The following is a 12,742-nucleotide window of genomic DNA, read 5'->3' as shown; positions in this document are numbered from 1 at the left end:
GGAGCCCTGAAACACAGATTTCAGTCAAACATAGAAAAGCAAACTAAATAAAAAATAATGAGAGAAAAAAGGAAAGAAAGAAAGAAAGAAAGAAAGAAAGAAAGAAAGAAAGAAAGAAAGAAAGAAAGAAAGAAAGAAAGAAAGAAAGAAAGAACAAGCATATTCACGTCTAAGTGAAATTATGCCATATCTGGGACAAATCATCTGAGAAATTATGAGAAATTTAGTTTGTTCCTTTAGGCTTGCTTTCTTGTTCCCGCACTCTTTATCTCTTAATGCAATGTGATTCTGGTTTTTTCTGTATTGTTGTTGTTGTTTTCTTTTAATGGATAAGAACGAAGGGTTGGAAATGGCTCTCCTATACAAAAAGGCACTCCCTGTTGAAGAAACCCCTCGATTTTTATGTTTTTTTCCTTTGCTGTTCCAAAGTAAAACCCCAAAATGCATGTCTCATAATCAGTCATTTTAGGTTTTGCATTATCTAAGTTCCCTGTTATACATATAACATTCACTGGTATGCTAATGGGGAGCATCTCTTGCTTATCTTACTGTTCTTGCCTCTGCCTCTGTTCTGTCCAGTCTGTGCAGCCAGTGAGAGCCTGCTTTGCTTTACATGTTCTATCCTCACAGGCTTTTACGTCCATAAAATCTAAGAGGGAATAAGGTGTCCACCTTCTGAGGATCTAAGATTTGGCCTTGATCCTTCAAAATATAAATATGAGGCTTTGATTAAAATCTGTATATTTCTAACAAGTGCTTTCTTTTTCCCTTCCCCTTTCCCTTCCCACCTCCTCCTCTCCCTTTCTTCCCCCTCCAATTTTAGGCTTACTTTAACCTTATCATGTCCCATGGACTTGAAGAATTTTCCTATGGATGTACAGACATGCACAATGCAGCTAGAGAGCTGTGAGTGTCCGATTGCTTTGCCTAGTAAAAACAGACAAACATGTTTTATCATAATTTTGGTGGTTTGATTGTATTTATGTTGCTATATTTGTGTGGTCAGAATCAATATTCCTCTTTTGTAAGGGAATGTCCTGGAGGAAAAATGCTTTAACTGAAGCGTTGTTCCCTACTCCATGCTGTTCCAGCTCCTTTCTTTATTCTCCCACCTATCCCGTCAGGGCTGTGTCACTTCCAGGAATTACCACAGTAGTGCCATACCTGAGAAACCAAATCTCAAGGAAGTAAGAACAAGTAGGTCACAGCCTGGGATGAGTTATGTCTTATCAAATTGAGTCACAATCTTTTGAAAAATATGAGCCACATACTTCATGAAGCAGAGATCTGTGATTACATGGAGTCATAGAATGACTGGAAGGGATCTCTGAGTTCATCTGGTGCAACCCAGAGCACAGTGCCAGACCCATGTCCAGATGGCTTTTGGAAATCTCCGAAGAGGAGACTCCACAGGCACTCTGGGAAGCCTGTGCCAGTCCTCCATCATCCGTACAACACAGAAGTGCTGCCTGGTGTTCAGAGGGAACCTCATGCATGCCAGCATATACTCACTGCTTCTTATCCTTTGCATGGACTTAGTATGAGCCAATATGTGTTAAGCCACCTTGGTTTTTTTTTTTTTTTTTTTTTTTTTTTTTTTTTTTTTTTTGTTTTGTTTTTTTTAATTTTTATTTTGGTTTTGCTTTGTTTTGTGGGGAAGGGATAATGGGTTTATCTATACAAGTATGAGCTGCAGATTACTACTTGTCTTTAAGGCTGGAGATTGGACACAGCTTATTTAGTTTCCTCATAGCTGTGTGGCCACTGCAGTTGAAAAGAGACTTCAGAGAGTCCAGGCCTCTCTCTAACACCTTCACATCTCCCTGGTACATCACAAGTTTACAAAAGCTGCAGACCCACTTTCATATATTCTAGAAATCCTGGTTTTCTTCTGCCCAACAACTACATAATCAGAGAGTGATGAAAAGTAAGTGAAATGCTGGCAGGTACATAGACATAGAAAAATGCTGACTCATTTTAAGTAGTATCTTTCATGAGCCCAAAAAATTACTCTTAGTGGCAAACCAAGGCAGTATTTCAGAAGTGACTATGTTACTTATTTGTTGCTCTTAACATAGAAGAAATGCAATATTTGTAACAAGCAACTAATTGCAATTGTGCTGTAATTAATCAGATGGCTTAAAATTATAGATTACATTTACTGGAATAATTGACATATTTCTAAGACATAGTAATACTTGCTTTCAAGTTTTTTCAGTTAGTTACTATGTAATGAACTCTGATTTCTTTGTTGTAGTTGGCTACACTATGAATGATCTTATATTCGAGTGGCTGAGCGATGGACCTGTGCAAGTTGCAGAAGGTTTAACCTTGCCACAGTTTATTTTGAAAGAAGATAAAGAACTTGGTTATTGCACAAAACATTACAACACTGGTGAGCATTATTCTGTTGTTTTGGTTTGGTCTGTTTCTTTTTGTTTTGTTTTGTTTTGTTTTGTTTTGTTTGTTTGTTTTGTTTGTTTGTTTTTCCTGTGAAATGGGAAAAGACGGGTAAAATTAAACAACAACAACAAAAAAGAGTAACTATTTTTAAATTAAAATTGGATTCAGCCACAAATATTTAAAATCTGAAAGACATATCATTTTTATTTTTGTTTGCATGAATGGATTTTGTTTTTCTCCCCAAATTTCCTTAAACATTATTAGGGATATTCTAATACACATGCCCTAGTATTCTGAAATCTTTGAAATCATTAGTTTTAAAATCTTAACAAATGTAAAAATCTTGTCAATCTGATTTCCTCCAAATGAGGCTTTTATAATTAACTAAATGTTTTCTTTAATACTGATAAATCAGTTTTAAAGTACTGATTTTTAAGCTTGATTTATTTCTTCATTACATCAAAATGCCAAGTGACAAAAAATATCAACTTTTCACCAACTTTTGTACAAAGTGTAATTTAAGAGACATAGTATTTGAAATGGCAATGCTGTCACTGCTGATCTGAATAGAGTGTAAACATAAAATATTGGAAAATTGTTTAGTAATCTTGTCCTTTTCCTAGTTTACCTTTTTAAAAGTTTCAAATGTGTTTTCTGTCTTTAGCTATACAAGTAGGGAGAGGTCTGTTAAAATTTGGATTTATCTGCTTGGAGTCTAATTAATAAGGACAGACTTCAAAGAACAGTTTGCTGGATGCTTCCTGGGATTATACATAATCCCTGTCATCTAAAACATCTAAAATAGTTTTTTTTTTTCTTTCTTTCTTTCCTTTATTTTTTTTTTCTTTATTTCAGCATAAGGGCCAATCTACTTGTATCAAAGACATTTGTTTCACTCTGTGAAATAAAACAACATGAGATGTTCTTTCCCTGTCAAAAATAAAGTCGCATTCCTTTCTTATGAAAAGAAAATTACTGTCTTTATTCTGTATAAATGCAACTTCTCATTTTGAGGCCTGAAGTGCCAAGGAAGGATTTTATTAAATTCTACAGTCCAAAATACATGGAAATCAGGACACAAGTAAATGATGTGATCAGAATGAAAAGGAGTTTAATCTACTGTAAGACATCAAGACTGATTTTTTACAATTAGTCTAATTATTATTTTTTTATCTAATGCAATTAAAAGAGCAAAATACTGTTGTCTTTTAACATTAGACTTTCTATGTGAGCAAAACAAAATCTTATTCAATTTTAAGAATAAAAAAGCCCACAATATTATATTTTCTAGAGGTGAAACAACTGTACAAATACTTGTTTTCTCAGTTAATGTAAAGAATTGAGTACAGTCTGTTTCATAGACTCCATGTCCCTCCCATTCTTGAGCTCAACAAGTGGTTGACTCATAGCTTTAGGTTATGAAACAGGCTTCACATGTAGTTTATGTTCTGAAAGCAAGATAAAACTGTGCAAAAAACATTTATCAAAGTAATTTCATGTTCTAGGAAAGTTTACATGCATTGAAGTGAAGTTTCATTTGGAGCGTCAGATGGGATACTATTTAATCCAGATGTACATTCCTAGCCTGCTGATTGTCATTTTGTCCTGGGTTTCTTTCTGGATCAATATGGATGCTGCTCCAGCAAGAGTTGCACTGGGTATCACTACAGTTTTGACAATGACCACTCAAAGTTCAGGATCAAGAGCTTCCCTTCCAAAAGTAAGGAAATTATTTTGTACCACTGGATTACTATTACCAAGAAAAATTATAGTACTTTTGAAGTTTCTTAATGGTCTCTTTAAGAATGTGTCTAATAACTGAGAAAGTGGTATCAATGTGATGCTAAACTGTTGCAATACCATTGCATTTGGATTAGTTTTCTGTTGGTTTATGGGATTGCCAGAGAGCTAAAAGCTATAGATTTTTTAGTGAGCTACAGCTAGCTTTGTAACTTAGGCATCAGCATGCAGAATGGACTTTCTGAATTTTCTAGGTACTTGTATGGATTTCTGAAACCAGCTTCCTGAAAACAGCTTCCTGAAAACTGGATATATTTTATCTGGCTGGGGACTTTATGAACTCTGTCTAGTCTTTTCTGGATTGTTAGACTCCCAGATATAATGACATGGCTAGTTATGACACTCAATCAGATGGATATATAAACATACATATATGTATGTGACATATGAACACCTAAAAGATATCAAGATATCTCTGGAGAATATTTTCAGAGAAGTCCTGATGTCTTTCTCTGCTTCATCATAGTATCAGTCCACATTCTTATTCAAGTGATGCCTGTATGTCCTTCATCCAACCTACACACAAAAATATCCTTTCACTTGTATTTTGTGGTCTTCTTCATGCAGAGCAGCTGCTGAAGATGAGAATACAGATTACAGAATATATTATTTGATGTGACAACATAACAACACTTTTTAGCATGGGGGCAACTTTAATGCTTCTGTTAATAACATTCCCAGCAGTATTTGTATTGCATGCTCAGCTTTTGTGCAGTTTTCTGGAAGAGAACTCAGAGGTAGATCAGTTAACAGTGGTCTGTGGAGTCATGAGATATGATCCCTGTAGAATCCTCTTTTCAGCTGCCCAGAATCACAAGGACCGGGATCATGGAAGTGTGCTAACAGTAATGTAAACACAAATGTTGAATGTTTGTGTAGCATATGATCCATTCCAAAAGGCATGCTGTGTTTTGTTCTGCTTTACCCTCAGTATCATATTCAGTCTCATTCCAAGTACTGTAATTTGTTAAAACTGAGCATATATAGGCCAACTTTCAAAACCGCACAGATTGTGTTACTATTCTGTTGGTATTGAGAAAGTATCACTTAAAAATCTGGTAACTACAACAGTTGGTTCAGCTTCACTTGTTCACTTGGAACTATGTATAATTTTCCATGAAAACTAAAAATATTTCATATATTAGCACAGAATTTCAAATTGATGCTTTCTTAACATTTGTTCAGTCAATATTACCCAACGATCACTCTGAGGAGAAAGTCAATGCAGAGATAATCTTGGCAAGAACCACGCTGGATCTGTAGATAGCAAGCTCACAGTCACTGAAAACTTTGTCTAGATGGTGCGACTTGATTCCATGCTGATATATTCCAGCTTTCTTCCAAATTAACTAACTTGAGAATTAGAGGTGGTGCGATCACTATAGTGGAGCTTTCCACCCACATTTCCAGCAGAGCAAACATACCCTACCAAGAAGCTCTTCAGTGATAGCGCATCCATAAGGATAATGCTTTAGAAAGACTTCATCGTATGCCTTTGACCCAGATGAAATATTTATCCTTTCAGAATTCTGTTTTGTTTGAGTTGAGAAGCATCTGCTGGATAAGTTTCTGGGCTTCTGCTGAGTAGAAGAAATGTGAAGATCCAGAATATGTCAACTGTAGCAGTTTGATTATTGGAGAGGTTCATCTCTAGCTTCAAAATTAGTTTTGTCTCGTCTGTCAGAGGTGACGTTCTGGTCCTATCCTATCTTTCCCATCCTCTCTTTGTTTTCTCTGCTGTTCCTTTGTCAGAAGGCATGTACCCCACTAGAGAGGCCGGCACATTTATTTCACTGAGGCTGCACATCATTGTTGCGTTTTCATTCTGTGAATTCAACCAAGCTGTGTCAGAAGAATCTTGGGACTGACATGAACCAGTATGCTTCAAAACAAGCTTTCTGTGCACATTTAAGTAGTACACCCATGTTTGCATACAGGTCTTTGTCAGCAGTATCTGATTCCTTACAAAAAAGAAGGAGAAAGTTTTTCTTGCTGTTGCTGTTGCAAGAACACAGCAATTTTAAAACCCTACATATAGCTTAGTATAAAAATAGTATTTCTTAGTAAAATCTGTCCAGCTAAAATGCATTTAGAAATAAAAATATGAAAATAATTGCTTCAAATAAGTGTTGAATCTGAAGTCCCCAAATGGCTCTTTAAAAGCAATGTTTATCTAAGTCCTGTCTACATATTGCCAAGACACAGCAAGTTAGGCTGTCAATAAAACATTCATTTTAAAATTGCTCCAAGCTGAATATCTAAGAGAATCAGACATGACAGGATGGTTATTGTTTAAAAGAGTACTGAAAAAAATAAAAAAAGATACAACTGTGCTTTGTGAGAACAGCCTATATTTGAATACAGGAGTTGTGTTCTTTCCTATCCTACTTTGTGTCCTATTCATATTAACACACAATTAACACGTATTTATTAAATTTACCTTTAATTTACTCACTTGCTCATGCCAAGCAGGAAAATTAAGGATATTCTTTCTTCTTTCTTCTTAACTATTTTACTAGAACTTTACCAAATATAAATTAGCAAATAAGTAAAACAAAAGCAAAGCATCAACATCTACCAATTTTATAAGTAAATCCTTTATATTAAAACAAACAAACAAACAAAAAACAACAACAACAACAATGAAGAACTGTGCTGAGAAGAATCCTATTTGGGTTTTTTTTGGTCAGTTTCCGTGTTACTATCTAAGTTATGCAAGTGGTACATTTTAGAAGGAATTACATACTGTTCTCAACCTCAACATGACATGACATGATAAAGTTCTATTTGCTTGAAATCATTCTTTTCCATATTAGAAACCAATATTCATTTTGATACACAACTTTTCATAATGTTAGGTCACAGCAGCGCAGACATTAGACTTCCAGATATTGAAAATTAAACATAAGTTCAAGAATGCTGAAGAAAAAAGGAAAGAATCTAAAAGAAACTGAGAGAATAAAAATACAAAGGTGGCTCCAAACTCAATGCCTCCTGCTTTACTGTGTTGACCCTTGATGTCAGATGGAGATACTGGTGGTATGACAGCAGAGGCTGAGCTTTCCCAACAATATCCGATTACATGTAATTGGCACATGACAGATGGCAGCAATCTTAAGAAATGGCACCTAACATGGAAACAAGGGTGTATCACTGAATTCTTGAAAAAAAATGGCACCCATTGATATCCACTGGAACTTGCTGAATGTTCCTGGAGACCAATTGCTGAATGTGAGAACACTGAGGAGTGAGTGGTGCATTTCAGTAGCGGTGACAATGACAGTGGGTCACCTCCAATGGTGCAGATTGTTACAAGTGTGACACGCTGGCTTTTGTTCTTCACTGGTGAAAACACATAGCTCATGATGGTGACTGTTAAAAAATAGTGTTTTGTATCTGAGAGTTTTCTCTATCAAATTGTGTTATGGTGCTCTTTTTAGCTGTTATACTTTCCATGGAAATGAATAGGAGGCATTGCTATCAGAGAAACTCATGTAACTCCAGCTGGTGTTTGTGTTTGCTACACTTCAGAGAAAAAACTAGATAGCTTCTTTCAAATGAAATGGGATTATACTTCTCTGATAAATTTTCATAGTCCTTCTGTGGAGTTATTATCTTCATAGTATTTGTAATTCTGCCTAAAAATACAGGGTCAAATTCTGATAATAACAAAACACTAGCAAAGAAATCAATATGTTGGGTTTTTGGTTTTTTTTATGTATTTTTCTACAAAGTTGATTTCTTTCTTACAAAAGACAGAAATAAGTCATGCAAGAGTTTAGAGCCCTAACAAACTTCTAATGTAGGAGGCAAGAGCTGCAGTGCATGTTCCAGAAAACATAACTGTTCTTTTCTACTCTTGATCATAAAGTGAACAATATCAAGTTCTGCTTCCTTCATGGGGATAAAATATTGATCTTCTGTACAAAGAATAGCTGCAGAGAATTATTCACCATGGTCTCAACCTCTTTTATAGCAACTAAGTTATTGTGTGTTTATTACAGAAAACTGGTGAGTGGCCAGTTACCATCAGTAACATCATATTAAGGAGTGATAAGAAACACATTTAGAAAGCTGGGGTGGTACCTTCCCTTCAATTGGTCAATCCAGTGCTCAGACAACCAGGAACACTGGTCCAAAGTGGCATGGCTCCTCTGGCCAGTTCTCCTTCCTCCAGATTCACATTTATAAGCCTTACCCACATCTGACCGTCTGTGTCTGGATTCCTCTATTCATGCCATCATTTTCCACACAGAAATTTGGCTAGATTAATGTCTGTACAGTAACTTTTGCTGCTTGACCAAATTAGCAGAAATCTTGGATGGTAGTGCTCAGCTTGACTGTATATTCACAAAGCAGCCCCTCAGAAACTGAGCTTTGTCTGCAAGTGCTGTGTATGAACCCCAGAGCTGCCTTGAATCTAAGCAATTACTGGACTTCATCTCTGCAAAAAAAAAAAACTCTGTTATGCATTCATGCAATTTCTCCATATGCTCGATTACTATGTTTTCTGGAAGTATCTGACCCACTGCACAAACATGGCAGCTTGCATGATCTGGAGAACTTCTGGGAATCACAACAGAGATTTTTAATATGCCCTTGCATTATTTATTTTTTGTAATAGTCTCAGTAGTATATAAGCTCTTAGAGTAAAGGGGAGCATATTTGTAAAGTAAGCATAAGTTTGGTGAGAAATATGATGAAGGTTTTTGTTTGTTTTTTTCAGAGCATTGGATAACTGTGCTCTTCCTATTCAATTTATTTTTAAACAGTTTCTCTTTTGTTGAGTCAAGAGAATCAAGAGTTTTAAAGAATTTCATTTAAAAATGCATTGGAAAGAATACGTTTTCTGCTATGCCAGTAATTGGGTATTTTTCAAATTGCTTTCTTCTTAAAACACATGCATAAACCAAGCAGTAGCAGTAACAGTCCAAGAAAGTGAATTACTTTTTATGCCATAAAGCAAAACATTTGAGGATACTTTAAGTCAAGCAAATGAAAGCAGCCTTATTTTACAAAGTTGTGTCACGTTCGTATTGTGTTATTTAATATGTAGTACTTTATGTATGCATGTTCCTTCCCTAGGCAGCAATCGGTGTAGAAAAAAATCCCATTCAAACTAGCTGAAACCACTGGGAGGCCTTCCATTCACTTCATTTTGCTTTGGATCACTGAGTTCATTACCAATTGTAATAAAAGCACTGTATTCTAATAGATGCGGAGACTTGCAAAACCAAGGGCAACAGTCCATCCCCTTCAGCAGTAAATAATTGCTTTATGTGCCGTTCACCATCCCTGGCATTTTTGGAGTCTTTGGAGTCTTTCTGAGATTCTTTGGCTTCTGGCAGACAAGTCTCAGAATGTAACCTCTCCTTTATTGACTGCTGAAAGTTATCAAGTAAAGAAATTTCAAGAGTACATCAATTCTTCTATATTTTGAAGTAAAGTTAAAATTATGTCTTAATAGGAAAAAAAGAGAGAAAAAAAAAAAGAGAGAGAGAGAGAGAGATAAAAGGAAACAAACAAACAAACATAAAAGGGAACAAATAAAGAGAAATAAGAATAAAGAAAAAGGAACGGATGCTCTTCTTACTCTTTTTAGAGATTGTATTATCCCATGTTCTTTTGCTATCAGAGGTTGAGTGCCTGTGGTGATAGCTTGCATTTTCATGTAAAAAAAACCACAACACATGACATGTTTTGGCACAGCTGAACTGAATGAAAGGAACTTTTAATAGGTCATTCTTCTCTAGTTTCAGGGTCTGAGGAGGAAATCCAAGAGTAATTTAATGATCATGAGATATATTAACAGATCCTTGGGTCCTAAGGGTATCTGAGTGCTTGACTTATTGCTTAAACAATTAGGCCAACCTTATAAGCTATTTACAAAATTCTGTCAGATGCCTGATGGTCCTAAAACAGTGCCATGGTATTTAATTTGCCTGCTTTATGAAACATATTTATTGGTTCTGTGGGGAATCTACAAATAAATCCCCAATAGATCTTGAGTGGATTTAGAAAAAAGTTTTTTTGGAGAACATAGAAGCATAGAATGGTTTGGGTTGGAAGGGATCTTTAGGATCATCTAGTTTCAACCCCCCTGTGATAGGCAGGGACACTTCTCACTCACTATATCAAGTTGCTCGCAGCCCCATCCAGCTTGGCCTTGAATGCTTCCAGGGAGGGACCATTCACAACCTCACTGGGCAACCTGTTCCAGCACCTCCACCCTCACAGTAAGGAATTTCTTCCTAATATCTAATGGCTGTCAGTTTTCTTCCCTGCAATAAAATGTGTCATGCTATCTAAATCCTTAGGAAGTCAGGCTGGATAGTCAGGTAACCACGAGGATCAGATCTTCAGTCATATGCCTACATGGAAATCTACATGGTCATTTAGTTTGGTCATTTGCATTGTTACACAACTTTCTATTCTCTCCCCATTATATTCTTATTGTTGAATGTATATTCTTCCTCCTTTTATCTATATTATGAGAAAGCTGCTTTAACTATTCTTCTTCTTCTTCTTCTTTTTTTAATATATATATATATATATATATATATATTTTTTTTTTTTTCTGAGCTTGGCAAAACTGGATAAAACTAAATCTGGTATTCAGACAGTATTTTCAATATCCTTTGTTAGATTCCATACAGTATTTGAATTTGGATACAGAGATTTATTCTATGCTGTTTAACAAAGGAACTCTCATTGACTGAAGCTCTTTTTCAACAAAACAAATGTTCCAAAGTAAAACAAGAGTCGTACATTAGTATGTGTTTGCTCGCTGACTTATTGAAGACATTTCTTCATTTTAAACAACTGATAGTCCCTCAGTACATTTTTGTATACAAAAAAACTGAACCCTACAGAATACTATAAATTCCTATCAAATTGTTTTAAAAGACCTACTCATACCTCATGGCTCAAAGTAAGTATTTTTTGGTACTCTTCTACATTTTTCATGGGTTTTTTTGTTTGTTTGTTTTTCTTCCTTCTTTTGACTTGTATTTTCATATCAGTAGTTTTTTCTCAAGATACATATGTGCTTGAGTGCAAGAGAGTGTGAACTGCAGAGGAAGAGGTGATACAAGGAGGTGATAGAAGGTGATGTACCAGATAGAGTATCAGTAGCACTGTGGCCCCGCTAGTATCAGCTCGATAATAAATCCTTGGGCCTGATGAAACTTCTCTTCTTCTTCCATCCATGTCAGTTTGTAAAAGACATTTTTCCTTTCTTCAAGGCTTGCTCCTTTGAGATCTAGGTAGATACTTATATGGCTGGACTGTGCAGTTACAACTTCACTGGGAGCAGTACCTCAGTTAAAACTATAGGTGGATACGCTTTGGCACAGATAAGTGTGCTGTTGTCATGTATTCTTTATGGGAAGAAAATTTTATCTTCCATTCCACAGTGACTTCCAGTTCTGTGAAACCAAAGACTGGGGACTGCTGTTTGGCTGAGAAAAACAGTAGCACCTGTGCTTCTTATGAGAATAGGAAGAGAGCAGGAGGAAAAATGGTCTAGATATTTTCCAGAGCACCTAGAAAAGACCACATAACTCTCTTTCTCTTAGCCACAAAGATATACTGGTAAATCATTTGGTCTCAAAGTGTTTAGATATCATTTCTAGTGAAGCTCATGCGGCCTTTGGTTCTGTGCAAAACCAGCTGCTACTGACAGGATAAATGTTAATGCATTAAGTTCTGTAACAGATTTTACTCAGTGAAGGTCAAAGATAAAAGACTGAGTAATCAGTCACTTTTTCCTTTGTACAAATCTAAACTTTATAATTTACTTTCCTGTATAGTGAAGATAGTGGTATTCACTGTACTACAAAAAGAGTTCTTGCCAATGTGCGTGACAGAAAAAAATACTTGATGTTCTAGAATACCTCTGGGATTTAGTTTGAGTACTCCTGGCACTTTCTGGGTATGTTTTATAATGCAGTCATCTGGGAGGGCTGGCAATGAGCAGATCCAGTTTCATGCGTCAGAGAAGAGCTGGAGTTGCTGTGTGCATCACTCTGCCTGTTGTTTTGTAATCTTGGTATGGAGCAGGAGCTTTCCAGCTTTGTTCCTGTACCCTCCAGGACCTTCTAGGCTTTTAGCAGTTCTCTGAGGAGTGTGCAGTGCTGCTGTTTTGCACATATAAGCACTGCAAGCCTGCTCTGAGGCAGCAACACTCACTACTCTGGCTCAATCATTTCAGGTCATCTCAAGCCTTGACTTTATTAGATCATTTAGAAGTACTGCTTATGAAAATCTTCTGTTGTAATTCAATTTGAAATAGTGTCCTTGGGGCCTCCTGGACCGTGTACCTTCCAGTCTGAACATTACTGCAAACTTCATGCTGCTGTAAGATGACTGGGACATTGACTTAGTCTCCCAAACTTTTGTTTAGATTGTAATGTAGCTGTAAAAGTTTGAAAGAAAGATGTTTCTTTCATGAGCAAAATGTTTCTAACTGGAATTTTATATATATATGTTGATGCCTAGAATTATTAACTCTCCCCCTCCTCAGGAAAGAAAAAGAAAA

The 12,742-nt window shown here is 36.0% G+C and overlaps 1 protein-coding gene across 4 annotated transcripts in view; it reads left to right on the top strand.

The window, feature by feature from the left end:
* GLRA2 (glycine receptor alpha 2) overlaps window positions 1–12,742 on the top strand; it is a 122,726-nt gene that overhangs the window by 40,713 nt on the left and 69,271 nt on the right. For all 4 annotated transcript variants that reach the window (XM_072353977.1, XM_072353995.1, XM_072354003.1 and 1 more), the window contains 3 exons: window positions 824–906; window positions 2,258–2,395; window positions 3,909–4,123. In XM_072353977.1, the coding sequence (XP_072210078.1) occupies window positions 824–906; window positions 2,258–2,395; window positions 3,909–4,123 (436 nt within the window). The remainder of the gene's footprint in view (window positions 1–823; window positions 907–2,257; window positions 2,396–3,908; window positions 4,124–12,742) is intronic.

This window comes from Excalfactoria chinensis, chromosome 1 (genome assembly GCF_039878825.1).
Source record: "Excalfactoria chinensis isolate bCotChi1 chromosome 1, bCotChi1.hap2, whole genome shotgun sequence".
NCBI lineage: Eukaryota > Metazoa > Chordata > Aves > Galliformes > Phasianidae > Excalfactoria > Excalfactoria chinensis.
The sequence above is the reverse complement of the archived record's forward strand: the minus strand, read 5'-3'. Positions and strand labels throughout refer to the sequence as shown.